Consider the following 19,823-nt stretch of genomic DNA (forward strand, 5'->3'; position numbering starts at 1 on the left):
CCAGGGATCATCCGTGTGAATCTCCGCTGGACACGTTCCAATGCCAGTATGTCCTTCCTGAGGTGTGGGGACCAAATCTGGACACAGTACTCCAAATGGGGCCTAACCAGAGCTTTATAAAGTCTCAGTAGCACAACAGTGCTTTTATATTCCAATCCTCTTGAGATAATTGACAACATTGCATTCGCTTTATTAATCACGACTCAACCTGCATGTTTACCTTTAGAGAATCCTCAACTAGCACTCCCAGATCTCTCTGTACTTTGGCTTTATGAATTTTCTCACCGTTTAGAAAGTAGTCCATGCTTGTATTCTTTTTTCCAAAGTGCAAGACCTCGCATTTGCTCACATTGAATTCCATCAGCCATTTCCTGGACCACTCTCCCAAACTGTCTAGATCCTTCTGCAGCCTCCCCACTTCCTCAGTACTACCTGCCTGTCCACCTAACTTTGTATCATCGGCAAACTTCGCATGAATGCCCCCAGTCCCTTCATCCAGATCATTAATATATAACGTGAACAGCTGCGGCCCCAACACTGAACCCTGCGGGACACCGCTTGTCATCGGCTGCCATTCCGAAAAAGAACCTTTTATCCCAACTCTCTGCCTTCTGTCAGACAGCCAATCCTCAATCCATACCAGTAGCTCACCTCGAACACCATGGGCCCTCAGCTTGCTCAGCAGCCTCCCGTGTGGCACCTTATCAAAGGCCTTTTGGAAGTCTAGGTAGATAACATGCACTGGGTTTCCCTGGTCTAACCTACTTGTCACCTCTTCAAAGAACTCCAACAGGTTTGTCAGGCACGACCTACCCTTACTAAATCCATGTTGACTTGTTCTAATCTGACCCACTCTTCCAAGAATTTAGAAACCTCATCTTTAATGATGGATTCTAGAATTTTACCAACAACCGAGGTTAGGCTAATTGGCCTATAATTTTCCATCTTTTGCCTTGATCCTTTCTTGAACAATGGGGTTACAACAGCGATCTTCCAATCATCCGGGACTTTCCCTGACTCCAGTGACTTTTGAAAGATCTCAACCAACGCCTCCGCTATTTCCTCAGCCACCTCCCTCAGAACTCTAGGATGTAGCCCATCGGGGCCAGCAGATTTGTCAATTTTAAGACCTTTTAGCTTTTCTAGCACTTTCTCTTTTGTAACGGCAACCATACTCAACTCAGCCCCCTGACTCCCTTTAATTGTTGGGATATTACTCATGTCTTCCACTGTGAAGACTGATGCAAAGTACTTATTAAGTTCTCCTGCTATTTCCTTATCTCCGATCACTAGCCTTCCAGCATCAGTTTGAAGTGGCCCAATGTCTACGCTTGCCTGTCGTTTGTTTCTTACGTATTGAAAGAAACTTTTACTATCATTTCTAATATTACTGGCTAGCCTACCTTCATATTTGATCCTCTCCTTCCTTATTTCTCTCTTTGTTATCCTCTGTTTGTTTTTGTAGCCTTCCCAATCTTCTGATTTCCCAGTGCTCTTGGCCACTTTATAGGATCTCTCTTTTTCTTTGATAGATTTCCTGACTTCCTTTGTCAGCCATGGCTGTCTAATCCCTCCCCGGATAATCTTTCTCTTCTTGGGGATGAACCTCTGTACAGTGTCCTCAATTTTACCCACAAACTCCTGCCATTTTTGCTCTACTGTCTTCCCTGCTAGGCTCTGCTTCCAGTCTATTTTCGTCAGTTCCTCTCTCATGCCCTCATAATTACCTTTATTTAACTGTAACACCATTAAATCCAATTTTGCCTTCTCTCTTTCAAACTGCAGACTGAACTCTACCATATTATGATAGCTGCTTCCTAAGTGTTCCCTTACTTTAAGATTTTTTATAAAGTCTGGTTCATTACAAAGCACTAGGTCCACAATAGCCTGCTCCCTTGTGGGCTCCATGACAAGCTGTTCCAAAAAGCCATCCTGTAAGCATTCCATGATTTCCCTTTCTTTGGATCCACTGGCAACATTTATCCAGTCCACCTGCATATTGAAGTCCCCCATGATCACCGTGACCTTGCCTTTCTGACAGGCCTTCTCTATTTCCCGGTACATGTTGCGCCCCTGGTCCTGACCACTGTTAGGAGGTCTGTACATAACTCCCACTATGGTTTTTTTGCCTTTGTGGTTCCTCAATTCCACCCACACAGACTCCACATCATTTAACGCTATGTCATTCAGTGCCATAGATTTAATTTTGTTCTTAACTAACAAGGCAACCCCGCCCTCTCTGCCCACCTCCCTGTCTTTTCGATAAGTTGAAAATCCTTGGATGTTTAACTGCCAGTCCTGACCCCCCTGTAACCACGTCTCTGTGATGCCTACGACATCATACTCACTCACGATGATCTGTGCCATTAGTTCGTCTGCTTTGGTATGAATGCTATGAGCATTCAGGTGAAGTGCCTTAATGTTAACTTTCTTAACTGACACATTCAGCAATATTCATTTTGTAACAACTGTCCTTGTCTAATTAATTTTCTTTTGCATATTTAGGGAGGTATCCACAGATACAAACATTTTTTGTGCCCTCATTTTAATGTCTCCACTCCAAGGACAAGCTGATGTCCTGACCTGCTGTCAGGTTTATACCCCCCCTTCCAGGACCAATTCCTCAGTGCTCATGGGCAAACGCACATGACAACATCTTTATGTCATTGTACTGCAGAAATCTGAGCTGAAACACCATCAAAGAGGGGTTGATACTTACGATGTAAGCAGCCTGGCTCATCATTTTGCTGGTTCCACCCTGGACAGCATTTATAGATAGTCTGGAGCTCCACACTGTACACCTGTCTATAGGCAGTATAATACCCAGTCCTACAGGTAAAAGGAGAAGTGTTCAATATATCAAACAATTTATTTATTTTAAAGCATCTAACACAATTCAGTTAATCATTGACACCAGTCTTCATCTTGAAACATTAGCAGATGGAATTAAATGTAAGTTTTCACATGTGGCAAGTATTTGTTTTCAGTCTACTGAAAGTGATGTAGGAAAGGGATAAAATAGATAGGGCATGTTGCTCCTGACAACTCACGAGTGGGCATACATCAGAGAGTCCATATTGCAAGGCTGACTTGCACTTGTTCATGCTGTGCATGAGAACACTGCCTGGCACCAAATTATAAAATAGAAACTATTCAGCCAACCAATCTTTGACAGAAACAAAAACTGAAACTGCTGGAGAATCTCAGCAGGTCTGACAGCATACTAGAAGAGAAAGCAGAGATAACATTTTGAGTCCAGTAACTCTTATTCAAAATTTTGGTAGCTAAGAAGAGGTTTTTAAATGCTGTAAATGGGAAGCGGAATGCAAAGATTGAGAGAATAGCAAGATGGAACCCAGAGAGAGAGAGAACCACAATAAGGCACACAAGAGAGTAGATGATAGTTTAGGGAGTAAGGAAAGCTGATAGTGGGGTCCAGAGGTAGATGAAAATGGGTTAGCTGTGCCAAAGGCAGCTCATGTTATGACAAGGCTTGAAATTTAGGGATGGGTAGGATGGTGCTCAAGTTCTAAAGTACTGAATTTCATACTGAATCCTGAAGGCTGCAGGGTCCCCAAGCAAAAAATTCGGAGAAACAAGCTTGCACTAGGAACTACAGGCCAGTTAATCTGCTATCTATCATAGGGAAAATGTTAGAAGCTATTATTACTGAAGTTAAAGTGGGGCGCTCAGACAAGTTCAAGATAAGTAGGCAGAGTCAACATAGTTTTGTGAAAGACAAATCATATTTAACCAATCTGTTTGGAGTTCTTTAGGAACATAATGTGCTGTGAATAAAGGATATTTTATGTACTCTAGATAGATTTCCAAAAGGCATTTGATAAAGTGCCACATCCAAGGTTATTGCAAAAAATAGAAATTTGCTGAGTCAGGTGTCACATATTGGTAAGGAGACAAGATTGGTTGGCCAACAGGAAGTATGGGGTAGATATAATTGGGTATTTAGGAAGATGTAACAAGTGCATATCACAAGGTTTGGTGCTAGGACCTCAATATTTTACAACTTATATAAACAATTTGGATGAAAGAACAGAAGGAGTGGTAGCAAATTTGCTGATGACATAGGTAGGTCAGAAAGAAAACTGTCACAAAAAACATAAGCAGATGTAGAAAAATTGAGAGTCGAAAAAGTGATCTGGCAAATCGAGTATAATATGGGAACATTTAGCATGTCCATTTTGGCAGAAGAATAAAAAGAAAGCATTTTATCTCAATGATGAGAGATTGCACAACTGAGGTACAGAGAAATTGAAATATCCTCATACATGAATCATAAAGAGTTATCATGCAGGTACAGCAAGTAATTAGGAAAGCTAATATCATGTTTTCATTAATAGCAAGCTTAACTGAATACAAAAATAGGGAGGTTATGTATCAATTATATTGGGCACTATTGAGACTATAACTGGAGTAATGTGTACAGTATTGATCGCCTTATTTAAGGAAAGATGGAAATGGAGATAATTCAGAGAAGGTCCAAACATACCAATGAGATAGGTCATTTGTCTTATTAGGAAAAATAGATAGGCTAACTTATATGTATCTAGGTTTACAACAATAAGATTCAACTGGATTAAAAACATAAAAGAACCTGAGGGATCTTAACAGTTTGTATGTGGAGAAGTTGTTTAACTCTTATAGGAGAACCAAAAGCCAGACATGACTTAAAATAGAAATGAAGTAAAATTATTTTTCTTAGTGTTGAGAGTTCCAGGGACCACCTTATGGAAAAAGCTGTGGAGCCAGAGTCCTTGAATATTTTTCAGGCAGATTCTTGCTAAGCAAGAGTGAGGGAAGGTTATAAAGGGAAGACATAAATATGGATTACAAGTTAAAATCAAATCATTCATGACTTTATTGAATGGTGAAGGAGGTTAGAGAAGCTGAATGTCATACACCTGTTCCTCTTCAAATATTTGTGTTGAGCAAATTTTGTTTGCACCTCTCCAACAGAACAAAGAGCGTAGCAGTGTCAGCAGGTCTGACGTTATAGTTGAGACATTTCTCCTTCAAAAACCTACCTGATCTGTTCATAAATGGCTCATGGTTTCTGCTTCAATCACAAGCTCAATGCACAGACTCATAAACCCTTGACATGAAAGTATCCACCTCCTCTCTAACAAAGCCCCCCCCCGACGAGAACCTCTCCGTTTTGCTGCCTATCCTCATAATCTAAAACACATCTACCAATTAATTATATTATCTATTTTGTTGTAATAAATTCTCTAGCAGAGAATTAAAAAAAAGGGAGATTAAAAAATATTTTGCAAGATATTATACCAGAAAGTGAATTCATGCTCATAAACTAACAGTTGAACATCCATTCTTCACATTCCTGTTGAGAGGAAGCAAAAGAAGAAGTACACAAGGTGTTTCCACACAGGAAAAGGAACATGTTGGATCCTTCATTCCAGATGAACTTCCATGCATGGCTGTGGTTTACTAAGAATGGCAGAGGTCTATAGGCAATCCCAGAGCCTGGTTTTGGAAGGCTCTGATAAGGCTTCTTACGAAAGAAATAAAAAGTTAACATAATGCATGTTACACTTAAAAGGAAAACATAACAGTGATGAAATGCTGCAATGAAAATCGTTTTGGCTTGTTTTCAAGCACTGCTAGAAAGTGCACAGCTTCCCTGATGTCCCAGTTCTTAAAAGTCAGAAAGCCACAAAGTAAAAAAAAAAACTTAGTTTAAATCTCTGGTCTGTACTGAGTTATCTGAAATCTGAATTTCAGCCAAGAAAAAAAAAGCAAAAATGGTAACAGTGATAACTTTTATAAAGGTGTCTGGAGATGCACAAGGTCTGCATCAATTCAACAACATTTTACTCACCTCCTTTCATACCCTACACACCACCGTTGTGCAGCACATCCCTGTTTCCACACTTTAACCATTCGGGTGAAGGCTTGAACACACGGTTGTCTGTGTCCCACCATGGCCAGTTCCTGCTCCATACACACGTGTGGCCTGCAAGAACATTAACAATGGGAGTTCATAGTGTCATATTGATGAATTTATACTTTTTATTTCAGGCAGTATTTGAACAGTCTCCTTTCCCTTACATAGAAAAAAATCTGAATTACTCCATTAAATTGCAACCTCTCAACCATTTGCAGGTTTTCTTTACATTCTTATATTAAAAGGTATTGGTTCTAATTCCCTTTATATAGTAAGGTACATAAAAGACATGAAGGATAAATCCAAAATTAGTTTATACCTTTTAAGTGGGATGTAATTTCAAGACTTCCTATTTGTCCCTAAATAATTGAGAAATATTTTGTATCGGAGGTGAATTCATTGTTTTTTTTGTAAGAAACACAACTACTATTTTCAGCTTTTCCAGGCAATTTTTATTAAATGCCATCTATGAAAGGTACCTAATCCTGATTTGAAAGCCACCAAGCAATCTTTTCTCCAAGAGTTATCAAAAGATGAGACAAATATGGTCCTTTAAACAGTAACTTGACACTGCTGAGGAGGGCAGTATATGAGGGTGCACCATCTAGTGGAGATGGTGTGCCTGACAATCTTGGTTTACAATTCTATTGCATGCGCATTGTAGTTACTGTAAATAAATCAGGCTTCACTGCAGCTAATTTTGTGTGTTGGCCACTCCAGGTAGCTCTAGTAATTCCTTGAGAAATGAGTGCTTGGTAGAAATTATATTCAGTTAAATTACATTATGGCTTATCCCAAGATTTAGTCAAGTCAATTCCTTTAACTTGCAAATAACCCCGTTCATGAAGAGTGGTACAAAATTCACTGACATGGTTTTATAATTTCATCCAATTTGATAAGTTACTACAAGTGAAGCAAAGTACTGCCAATGTCAGATCTGAATTAAAAACAGAAAGTGCTAGAGATACTCTGTAGGTCTGGCAACATCTGTGGAGAGCGAAACAGAGTTAATGTTTCAAGCCTGATGAGACTCTTCTTTGGAACTGATAAGTGAGATATTTGACCAAGTATAATGTATTGTACCCACAGATGTTAGTAAAACATGTATGGATGTAGGACTGCTCTTGTAATCCCAACTGTTTTAAAGCAAATCAAGTCCTTTTGATACTTTTAATTTAAACAAAATTGTAATATCAAATCACAGCAGTCAATATGGAAAAAAATAAGGTTCCACAAGCTGCATTGTGACAAATGAGCAAATTATTTTGTAAAACGATCTAGTTGAGAGATAAATGATGCCCAGGATAATGGTAGAATTCTCTTGCACTTCTTCGAAGTTAATAAAATTGCCTGGAAAAGCTGAAAACAGTAATTGTGTTTTTTACAAAAAAACAATGAATTCACCTCCGATACAAAATATTTCTCAATTATTTAGGTACAAATAGGAATCATTTACATTCATCTATTAGTGGGACCTGAGTTTTACATCTCATTCAAAGCAGCACTGAAACACTCACTCAATTGTACATATAGTGTTGTAAATCAAAACATCAGCCTAGTTATGTGCTCAGGTTTTTAGTCAACCTACAGCATTCAACGTCTGAGTTGAGAATGCTCCACTGAATCCCAGCTATTATATGAGTCAGTCAACAATATACATAGCATTATTTCTATTGTAGCAACATAGAAATAGGACATTCAGCCAGTAGATCCATACCAATGTTTATGGTTAAGTTTCTCTCCAGAACTAGAAAAGGCAGTTCTGACAGAGTCTGAAAAGCCAGGCACTTAATTAAAATGCAGCAACTCAAAAATAATCTCTAGAGTACTACCTGAGCCTCAGGCAAATTGGCATAGAGCAAATAACATTTGTGAAATGAATGTGGATTTGGAAGACTGAAGTGAGAGATGGGGACACTGCATCAGTGCTGAGGAAATTGGAATCTGTCCTGTTACCAAACAGCACTGGAACTAATGTTTTAATCAACCCAATAGCAAGGAAAGTGGAGAGAGTCTTAAATTAAACTGGGAGGTGAGGAATCACGTAGGGATCAACTTGAGACAGCAGAGCAAATTAGTAACATGGAAATGAAGATTGGAGAATGGCGTGGAGCCAGAGAGAGAAGGCTGTGAGAATTCACTGAAACAGTCAATACTATATGTAGCAAAGATAACAAAAAGTCAAAAACAAAAGGCTCTATATCTGAATGCATATTGTATTCATAACAAAATAAATCAAATGATACCATACATTGGAGAAAATAAATATGATTTGATAGCCATTAGAGAGACCTGGTTGCAGAATGACAAGGACTATGTCCTAAATATTGAGGGTTATTGACAATCAACAAGATAGCAATAAGAATGGAGCAGGAGCACAACATGTCATTGGTGCAGTAATTAGAGCTGGGGTTGGTTCAGATCAGGATGTAGAATCAGTTTGAGTGGAGATGAAGAATACCAGGAGAAAGAAGTCATTAGTGACAGCGGTGTACAGGCCTTCAAACAGTAGCAACAACACAGGATGAAGTACAATAATAGAAATATTCTGTATTTGTAAAAAAGACATGGGGTCATTTTAATCCACATAGAAACTAGAAAACTCAGATTGACTATCATGGCCTGGCTCAGGAATCCTTAGAATGCTTTCAAGAGAGTTTCTCAGTATAGAACATTCCAGAATTAATCATGGTGCGGTGATATTAGATTTGGAATTGAGGAATTTGGTACAGTGTAATGTGATTGGATTAATTAATGACTCAGATTAAAGGCTGCTCTGGGCAGCAGCAACCACAATATGACTGAACTTTACATCCAGTTTGAAAGGGAAAACCACGGTCCTAATATTGCATTTTTAAACTTAAGACCAACAACATGGGCATGGATTTGAGCTCAACAGAAACACAGCGACAAATAGTTAAGGAGTTAGTTCAGAATGCTCAGATTAAGAATATTCCTACAATGAGGAAAATTTTGAAGGGGAGGACCCATCACCATGGTTCATAAAAGAGAAGGAAAACATCAAACTTAAGGAAAAAGCATACAATTCCTCAAATATAACTGGCAGGTCAGATGATTGGTCAGAACATTGTGAAAGTGGAAATGTCAAGAGAAAGAAATTAAAGTATGAAAGAAAACTAGCTAGAAATATAAAAACGGATTGCAAATGTTCCTACAGGTATCTAAAAAGGAAATGATTAAATAAAGTTACTGTTGGTTCTCCTGAGATTGGGAGTGAAGAGTCAGTAAGATCAAGAGATAAGAAAATAGCAAATTAATTAAAATATTTTCTTTTGGTGTTCAATATACGGAATACAAAAAAAACAGTAATTTAGAGGCAGTGTAAATCAGGAGATGCAAGAAAGATAGGAACTTGGTGAAATTACAATCACCACGGAAGTGGTACTGAGCAACGTGATGGAGATGCAAGCTGATAAGTCTTGATGGACTTCATCCTAAGGTCTTAGAGTCATAGAGATGTACAGCATGGAAACAGACCCTTCGGTCCAACCTGTCCATGCCAACCAGATATCCCAACCCAATTTAGTCCCACCTGCCAGCACCCGGCTCATATCCCGCCAAACCCTTCCTATTCATATACCCATCCAAATGCCTTTTTAAATGTTGTAATTGTACCAGCCTCCACCACATCCTCTGGCAGCTCATTCCATACACGTACCACCCTCTGCATGAAAACTTTGCCCCTTAGGTCCCTTTTATATCTTTCCCCTCTCACCCTAAACCTATGCCCTCTAGTTCTGAACTACCCGATCCCAGGGCAAAGACTGCCTTTTTATCCTATCCGTGCCCCTCATAATTTTGTAAACCTCTATAAGGTCACCCCTCAGCCTCCGACGCTCCAGGGAAAACAGCCCCAGCCTGTTCAGCCTCTCCCTGAAGCTCAAATCCTCTAATCCTGGCAACATCCTTGTAAATCTTTTCTGAACCCTTTCAAGTTTCACAACATCGTTCCGATAGGAAGGAGACCAGAATTGCATGCAATATTCCAACAGTGGCCTAACCAATGTCCTGTACAGCTGCAACATGACCTCCCAACTCCTGTACTCAATACTCTGACCAATAAAGGAAAGCATACCAAACGCCTTCTTCACTATCCTATCTACCTGCAACTCCATTTTCAAGGAGTTATGAACCTGCACTCCAAGAGCTCTTTGTTCAGCAACACTCCCTAGGGCCTTACCATTAAGTGTACAAATCCTGCTAAGATTTGCGTTCCCAAAATGCAGCACCCACATTTATCGGAATTAAACTCCATCTGCCACTTCTCAGCCCATTGGCCCATCTGGTCCAGATCCTGTTGTAATCTGAGGTAACCCTCTTCGCTGTCCACTACACCTCCAATTTTGGTGTCATCTGCAAACTTACTAACTGTACCTCTTACGCTCGCATCCAAATCATTTATGTAAATGATAAAAAGTAGAGGGCCCAGCACCGATCTTTGTGGCACTCCACTGGTCACAGGCCTCCAGTCTGAAAAACAACCCTCCACACCACCCTCTGTCTTCTACCTTTGAGCCAGTTCTGTATCCAAATGGCTAGCTCTTCCTGTATTCCATGAGATCTAACCTTGCTAACTAGTCTCCCATGGGGAATCTTGTCAAACGCCTTACTGAAGTCCATATAGATCACATCTACTGCTCTGCCCCCATCAATCTTCTTTGTTACTTCTTCAAAAAACTCAATCAAGTTTGTGAGACATGATTTCCCACACACAAAGCCATGTTGCCTATCCCAAATCAATCCTTGCCTTTCCAAATACATGTACATCCTGTCCCTCAGGATTCCCTCCAACAACTTGCCCATCACTTAGGTCAGGCTCACCAGTTTATAGTTCCCTGGCTTGTCTTTACCGCCCTTCTTAAACAATGGCACCACGTTTGCCAACCTCCAGTCTTCCGGCACCTCACCTGTGACTATGAATGATACAAATATCTCAGTAAGAGGCCCAGCAATCACTTCTCTAGCTTCCCACAGAGTTCTCGGGTACACCGGAGTCTTAAAAGAGGTGACGACTTAGGTAGTAGATGCATAGGTGTTAACTTTCTAAAATTCATTAGATTAAGGAAAGGTTACATCAGATTGCAAATTCTGATGAATAGAAGTACTACAAGAAGAGAGGGAAGCAAAAATTAGGAAACTAGACCAGTTAGTTTGGTATCTGTTGTGAGAAATGTGCTAGAATCAACAATTAAATGAGGTTATTGCTTATCACTAGGAGAAACTCCAGGTAATTTGGAAGATTTGGCGTGGTTTTGTGAAAAGGAAATCATGTTTAACTGATTTATTGGAGTCCTTTGAAGGAGAAACGTGTGCTATGGATAAGGGGGAGCCCACTGACACAGAGTAAATAAATTTCTGGCAGGCATTTCACAAGATGTCACATAGAAGGTTAATGCACAAAGTGGAAGCAGATGGTATAAGGGGGTAACATACTAGGGAGAATTGGCAGAAAACAGAGTATGCATAGATCGGACCTTTCCCTGAGTGGCAGCATGTGATGAATGGAATCACACAGGAGTCTGTGTTTTGGCATCAGATTTTTACAGCTTATATCAATGACTTAATCGGGGTTAGCAAAAGGCACATTCACTAACTCTGCAGATGACACAACCACAGGGAGGAATGTACGCTGAAAAAGGGACATAATGAGTTTGCAGACAGATTGTAGATAGGTTGAGTCAGAAGGCAAAAATCTGGCAGACGGAGTATAATGCGAAATAGTTCACTTTGGCAGGAAGAATCAAAAAGCATATATTAGCTAAAAAAAAGTAGATGATTGCAGAGTTCTGAGGTGCTGTGAGATCCAGGCATTCCAGTGCAGATGTCACCTAAAAGTTAGTAAGCATGTATAACAAATATTGAAAAAGATTAATTAAATGCTTTCTTTTATTGAGAGAGGAACTGTACATAAAGGGTGTCATATTTCATTTTTAGAAGGTATTGGCACCACTTTGGCACTTGGAAGTGCTTCAGAACAGGTTTACTAGATGGGTTGTCTAATGAGGAAAGGTTGAACAGATTAGGCTTGTTTTCATTAGAGCTTAGAGACGATTGACTTGATGGAGATGAAAATGATCCTGAACAGTTTTGATAAGGTAGACATTGAAGACATCTTTTCCACAAGCTGAATGAGTGGGCAAATGCATGGCAGGCGAAATATTAATATGGACGAATGTTAGTGCGTGGAGTTTATCGACTTTGGTAACAAAAACAGGAAGACAAATTATTACGTGAATGCTGACTGAAGGAGGTGCAACAATACCTAGATGTCCGTTTATACCTGTTGCTAAATGTAAACATGAAGGGACAGCAGACACTGAAGAAGATAGATATTATGTTCGCCTTCATAGTGAGAGGATCGGAATACAGGAGTAGGAATGTCTTGTTGCAATTGTGTGGGGCCTTGGTGAGACCACACCTGGAGTACTTTGTGCAATTTTCATCTCATTATTGAGGAAGGATATTCTGGGAGAAAGTGAGGACTGCAGATGCTGGAGATCAGAGCTGAAAATGTGTTGCTGGAAAAGCGCAGCAGGTCAGGCAGCATACAAGGAACAGAAGAATCGACGTTTCGGGCATAAGCCCTTCTTCAGAAGAAGGGCTTATGCCCGAAACTTCAATTCTCCTGTTCCTTGAAGGATATTCTGGGTATGGAAGAAGAGCAACAAAGATTTATTAGCTTGGATTCTTGAGATGACGGGACTGAAAGATACCTATAAATTTCTAACAGGATTAGATAGGGTAAACACAGGAAGGATGTTGACCGAAGACTGGGAAGCCCAGAACCAGGAGTTACAGTCTAATGATACGGTGTAGGCTATTTAGGACAGAGATGAGAAGACATTTTCTCTCAGAGAGTAGTGATCCTTTGGGCTTGTCTACCACCGAAAGCAGTTGAAGACAAAAATATTGAATGTTTTCAAGAAGAAGTTAGATATTATTCTTAGGGCAAATGGCATGGGGACAATGTGGGACAGGGTACTGAGTAGAATGATCCGCCATGATTATGTTGAATAGTGGAGCAAGGTCAAAGAGCTGAAAGGCCTACTCCAATTCCTAATTTTGAAGTTTATATATTTTCTCTTGTGGGTAAGTTCAGAGCTAGAAAGTACTGTTTTAAAATCAAGGATCAATCTTTGAGGATAACAATGAGGAGCCTGACATCAGTAGTGGGAAGTAGTTGGAGGGGATTCTGAGGGACAGGATTTACATGCATTTGGAAAGGCAAGGACTGCTTAAGGATAGTCAAGATGGCTTTATGTTTGGAAACTTGATTGAGTTTTTTAAAGAAGTAACAAAGAAGATTGATGAAGGCAGAGTGGTGTATGTTGAGTATATGGACTTTGGCAAGGCATTCAACAAAGTTCAACACAGTAGACTCATTTCCAAGGTTAGATCACATGGAATCAAGGGGACCTTGCCAATTGGCTACAAAATCGGTTTGAAGGTAGGTAACAGAGGGTGATGGTAGAGGATTGCCTTTTGGTTTGGAGGCCTATAATCAGCAGTATGCTGCAAGGATTGGTGCTGGGCCCACAGCTTTTCATCACTTACATAAATGATTTGAATGTGAATAGAGGATGTAAGGTTAGTAAATTTGCAGATGCCACCAAGATTGATGATGGAGTGTACAGTGAAGAAGGTTATCTCTGAGTACAACAGGACCTTGATCAGGTGGGCCAACGAGTGACAGATGGAGTTAACGTAGATAAATGTGAGATGATGCGTTTTGGTAAAGCAAACAAGGGCTTCTACAATTACTTGTAGGGCCCTGGACAATATTACCGAACAAAAGGATCTAGCAGTGCAGGTGCAAACTTCCTTGAAAGTGGAGTCGCAGGTAGACAGGGTAGTGACGGTGCTTGCCTTTATTGGTCAGTGCATTGAGTATAGAAGTTTGGATGTCACGTTGTGGCTGTACAGTACTTTGGTGAGGCTACATTTAGAATATTGGATTCAATTCTGGTCTCCCTGCTATAGGAAAGAAGTTATTAAACCAGAAAAGGTTCAGAAAAGATTTACCACAATGTTGCCAGGATTGGAGGATTTGAGATATAGGACAAGGCTAAATAGTCTGGGCCTTTTTCCCCTGCAGCATTGGAAGCTGAGGGGTGACCTTATAGAAGTTTATAAAATCATGAGTAGGCAAGGTCTTTTTCCTCGGGTAGGGGAGCCCAAAACTAGAGGGCATAGGATTAAGGTGAGAGAAGAAGTATTTAAAAGGTGTGATTTTGGTGCGTATATAGAATGATTGCCAGAAGAGGAGGAGGAGGAGGCCAGTATTATTACAACATTTAAAAAACATTTGCATGGGTACATAAATAGGAAGGGTTTAGAGATATGGCCCAACTGCTAACAAATGGGACTAGGTCAGATTGGAACATCTGGATAGCACGGACAAGTTGGACCGAAGAGTCTGTTTCCTTGATGTATAATTTTTCCGTGATGTATAACTATGACTCTGTGAAATCATTTTTCTGAATGTGTTGTGACAGTTTGGAACTCTCTGCTTCAGTGCACAGTGGAGGCAGGGTCTCTGAATATATTTTAAGATAGAGTTTGATAGATTTTTGTTAGTCAAGGGAATCAAGTGTCCTCAGGGGTTGATGGGAATGTGGAATTTGAAAAACAAACAGATCAACCATGAATCTTCAATGGAGAAGCAGGTTCAAGGGGATGAATGGCCTACTTATACTCTTTATACATATGCTCAGGTGTTTGTTTGTAGCCTGAACCTAACTCTTAACTCTAATCAAAAGCAATTTGAAGTGAGGGAAAACTCAGTAGGTTGGAGGCAGGTTCAACTGAGGCATTCAAAAAGGCATTGGATAAATATTTGGATAAAAATAACCTACACACATGGGGAAAAAGCAGAGAGATTGCCATGAGGGAATGATGATCACTTAATGAGCTAGTCCAGAGATGATGGGCTGACTAACTCTATTTACCATAATACCACTGTGATTTTGTGATGCTGAATAACAAATTTTCAACTGAACTCCCCCTTCTAATTATCCAGTTTCCCCTTATATACACCAATGTTATTTGCATTAACTGCCATAATGAGTTCTCCATTCATACAAATCTTTAGGTAAAGATGTTTCTCCTGAATACCCTGGTGGATTTATAAGTGTCATAGAATCATAGAGATGTACAGCATGGAAACAGACCCTTCAGTCTAACCCGTCCATGCCAACCAGATATCCCAACCCAATCTACTCCCACCTGCCAGCACCCGGCCCATATCCCTCCAAATCCTTCCTATTCATATACCCATCCAAATGCCTCTTAAATGTTGCAATTGTACCCGCCTCCACCACTTTCTCTGGCAGTTCATTCCATACACGTACTACCCTCTGTGTGAAAATGTTGCCCCTTAGGTCTTTTATATCTTTCCCCTCTCACCCTAAACCTATGCCCTCTAGTTCTGGACTCCCCGACTCCATGGAAAAGACTTTGTCTATTTACCTTATCCATGCCGCTCAATTTTGTAAACCTCTATAAGGTCACCCCTCAGCCTCCGCACTCCAGCCTGTTCAGCCTCTCCCTATAGCTCAAATCCTCCAACCCTGGCAACATCCTTGTAAATCTTTTCTGAACCCTTTCATGTTTCACAACATCTTTCCGATAGGAAGGAGATCAGAATTGCATGCAATATTCCAACAGTGTCCTAACCAATGTCCTGTACAGCCGCAACATAACCTCCCAACTCCTGTATTCAATACACTGACCAATAAAAGAAAGCATATCAAATGCCTTCTTCACTATCCTATCTACCTGCAACTCCACTTTCAAGGAGCTATGAACCTGCACTCCAAAGTCTCTTTGTTCAGCAACACTCCCCAGGACCTTACCATTAAGTATATAAGTCCTGCTAAGATTTGTTTTCTCAAAATGCAGCACCTCACATTTATCTGAATTAAACTCCATCTGCCACTTCTCAGCCCATTGACCCATCTGGTCAAGATCCTGTTGTAATCTGAGGTATCCCTTTTCGCTGTCCACTACACCTCCAATTTTGGTGTCATCTACAAACTTACTAACTGTACCTCTTATGCTCGCATCCAAATCATTTATGGGCGGCACGGTGGCACAGTGGTTAGCACTGCTGCCTCGCAGCGCCAGAGACCCGGGTTCAATTCCCGACTCAGGCGACTGACTGTGTGGAGTTTGCACGTTCTCCCCGTGTCTGCGTGGGTTTCCTCCGGGTGCTCCGGTTTCCTCCCACATTCCAAAGATGTGCAGGTTAGGTGAATTGGCCATACTAAATTGCCCATAGTGTTAGGTAAGGGGTAAATGTAGGGGTATGGGTGGGTTTCGCTTCGGCGGGTCGGTGTGGACTTGTTGGGCCGAAGGGCCTGTTTCCACACTGTCATCTAATCTAATCTAAATCTAAAAGTAGAGGACCCAGCACCGATCCTTCTGTAGACTAGCTTACTTTTATCAACCCTAATTCTGTTCTCCCTCATTGATGGAATGGAAGCCTCCACATCTACCATCTCAAATGCTTTCCAAATCTAGTAATATACATCCACTTATTCTGCTTCGCATTAGTGTAGGATTTAACTGCAGGAGTAGAGTGAACTAGGCACAGTAAAGAAGGCTGTAAAAAGTATGACCTTTGTACTATGGTACACAGTTGTGACATTATATTTTGTGGGACCTTGAATTAAAAAAAATATATGTAAGTGAGCCCCAGAGAATGGAAATTGAGAGCACTGGTTTGACTACCCATGACAAAAAAAAAAGAGATATCTTCAGGATCTGAACAAAATGTATCATGTTCTCCACCCCTTGAAAATTTCTGATTCTTGTGCAGAAGTTGAACATGATTTCAGTTTGTAGAACTTGATTTTTCCATGCTGAAGCAGTTTAGCTCACATTGTATAAATAAATTTCCACCATCCACATTTGGTAAGATTGATTCTCCACAGCCTGTGGTAAAAACATGTTGCTGGATCCAGGTGCAACTATATACATTGAACATATTATGAATTACTGCAAAGTAATGCAAATACTTTTCTTTTTTATTCCTCTGTTGTATCTAAGATTGTACCTAGGTACTTTGCAACCGAGATGACATCATAAGAGGCGACATTGTAAAAAAATCTTTCACTGTACTCATGTACTTGAGTATACATGACAATAAAGGATATTCTATTCTATTTATTCTATTCTATTGCAGATGAAGAGCTTGGATTAAAAATGGACAGATCCTTGCTGCTACTTGAGGTGCATAGGGGAAATGTAGCAACTCTGCAGACTTCTGTTAAACCAGAATTCAATTAATTTTACATAAATATAGAAGCTATGAAGAGAGGCTGGATAAGCGGTTGTTTTCTTTGAAGGAGGACCTAACTGAGGTGTATATAATTATGCGGAGCATGGACAGATGCATAGAAGGCATCCGTCGCATTAGACCACAGGCCAAAATTAAGGGGGAGTAAGTTTAAAGTGAAAGCAAGGAGGTTTAAGAGGAGATTGGAGGAAAAAATTATTTCACCCAGAGGGTAGTGGGATTTTCTGGAATGTACTGCCTGAGAGGGTAGTTGAGGTGGGAAACCACACAACCTTTAAAAAGTGCATGGATAAGCACTTTAAACGTTATAACTATCAATGCTATGGGCCATGTGTGGGAAAGTGGGACTAGTGTAGGATCAGCATATTTTTGGCAGTATGCATTGAATGGGCCAAAGGTCCTCTTCTGTACTGTGAGATTCCTGTTCCCAGCACTTTCTGAATCAACATATATTATTTAAGATGTGGCAAAAATAGAAATTGCTGGAAAAGCTCAGCAGGTCTTACAGCATCTATGGAGAGATATCAGAGTCAATGTTTTGGTGGAATTCTGCCAGTTGTGAGGAAGGGTCACCCGTCCCAAAATATTAATTCTCCATAGGTATTCCAAGACCTGCAATTTCTATTTTTGTCTCTGATTTACAGCATCCGCACTTCTTTCGTTTTTTTATTTAAGAGGAATAGGGAGAGAGAACATTTAAATGCGTGGCTACAGGGATGGTGCAGGAGGGAGGGATTCCGGTATCTGGATAACTAGGGTTCTTTCTGGGGAAGGTGGGACCTCTATAAACAGGATGGTCTACACCTGAACCTGAGGGGCACCAGTATCCTTGGGGGGAGGTTTGCTAGTGCTCTTGGAGGGGTTTAAACTAACTCTGCAGGGGCATTGGAACCTAGACTGTAGCTTTAGGGTGCAGGACCTGGAGTGTAGGGAGGTTAGGAACATGGCATCAATCTCAAAGGAGGGTGCCTGTAAACAGGAAAGTGGCTTGAAGTGTGTATACTTCAATGCAAGAAGTATACGAAATAAGGTAGGTGAACTTGCAGCGTGGGTTGGGACCTGGGATTTCGATTTTGTGGCTATTACGGAGACATGGGTAGAACAGGGACAGGATTGGCTATTGCAGGTTCCAGGTTTAAATGTTTTAGTAGGGTCAGAGGTGGGGGTAAAAGAGGGGGAGGTGTGGCATTGCTTGTCAAAAATAGTATTACAGCGGTGGAAAGGACGATGGATGAAGACTCGCCATCTGAGGTAGTTTGGGCTGATGTTAGGAATAGGAAAGGTGAGGTCACCCTGTTAGGAGTTTTCTACAGGCCTCCTAATAGTCCTCGAGACGTAGAAGAAAGGTTTGCGAGGATGATTCAGGAGAAGAGTGAAAGTAATAGGGTGGTTGTTATGGGCGACTTTAACTTTCCAGATATTGACTGGGAAAGCTATAGCTCGAGTTCGTTAGATGGGTCGGTGTTTGTTCAATGTGTGCAGGAGGGTTTCCTGACATGATATGTAGACAGGCCAACAAGAGGTGAGGCCATACTGGATTTGGTTCTGGGTAACGAACCAGGCCAGGTGTTAGAATTGGAGGTAGGTGAGCACTTTGGGGACAGTGACCACAATTCAGTGACTTTTACTCTAGTGATGGAGAGGGATAAGTGCGCACTGCAGGGCAAGAGTTATAGCTGGGGCAGGGAAATTATGATGCGTGAGGCCCGACTTAGGATGCGTGGCTTGGAAAAGTAGGCTTCAAGGGAAGGGCACTATTGATGTCTGGAGCTTGTTCAAGGAGCAACTATTGAGTGTCCTTGATAAGTATGTACCTGTCAGGCAGGGAGGAAAGGGTCGTGTGAGGGAGCCGTGGTTTAATAAGGAATTGGAATCCCTTGTTAAAGGGAAGAGGGCGGCCTATGTAAAGATGAGGCGTGAAGGGTCAATTGGGGCGATTGAGAGTTATAAGGTAGCCAGGAAGGATCTGAAGAGAGAGCTAAGAGCAGCAAGGAGGGGACATGAAAAGTCCTTAGTTGGTAGGATTAGGGAAAACCCTAAGGCTTTCTATAGGTATGTCAGGAATAAAAGAATGACTAGGGTAGGAATAGGTCCAGTCAAGGATAGTAGTGGGAAGTTGCGTGTGGAGATTGAAGAGATTGGGGAGACATTGAATGAATACTTTTCATCAGTATTCACTCAGGAACAGGACATTGTTGCCGATGTGAATACTGAGTCACAATTAATTAGAATGGATGGCTTTGAGGTATGTAGGGAAGAGGTGTTGGAAATTCTGGAAAGGGTGAAAATAGATAAGTCCCCTGGGCCTGATGGCATTTATCCTAGGATTCTGTGGGAAGCAAGGGAGGAGATTGCAGAGCCATTGGCCTTGATTTTTATGTCCTCGTTGTCTACAGGAATAGTGCCAGAAGACTGGAGGATAGCAAATGTGGTTCCCTTGTTCAAGAAGGGGAGTAGGGATAACCCTAGTAACTATATGCCGGTGAGTCTCACTTCTGTTGTGGGCAAAGTCTTAGAGAGAATTGTAAGGGATAGGATTTATGAACATCTGGATAGGAATAATGTGATCAAGGATAGTCAGCA

The 19,823-nt window shown here is 40.9% G+C and overlaps 1 protein-coding gene across 1 annotated transcript in view; it reads right to left on the reverse strand.

The window, feature by feature from the left end:
* The window catches only part of LOC122556083 (uncharacterized), a 303,614-nt gene that overhangs the window by 271,516 nt on the left and 12,275 nt on the right, over window positions 1–19,823 (reverse strand). The window contains exons 2-3 of the mRNA XM_043702517.2: window positions 5,855–5,989; window positions 2,720–2,829 (exon numbers count right to left, since the gene is read on the reverse strand). Coding sequence (XP_043558452.2) covers window positions 2,720–2,829; window positions 5,855–5,989 — 245 coding nt within the window. The remainder of the gene's footprint in view (window positions 1–2,719; window positions 2,830–5,854; window positions 5,990–19,823) is intronic.

Source organism: Chiloscyllium plagiosum, unplaced genomic scaffold, assembly GCF_037043375.1.
Source record: "Chiloscyllium plagiosum isolate Xiang-an unplaced genomic scaffold, Cpla_swu_hap1 HiC_scaffold_13, whole genome shotgun sequence".
NCBI classification, from domain to species: Eukaryota; Metazoa; Chordata; class Chondrichthyes; order Orectolobiformes; family Hemiscylliidae; genus Chiloscyllium; species Chiloscyllium plagiosum.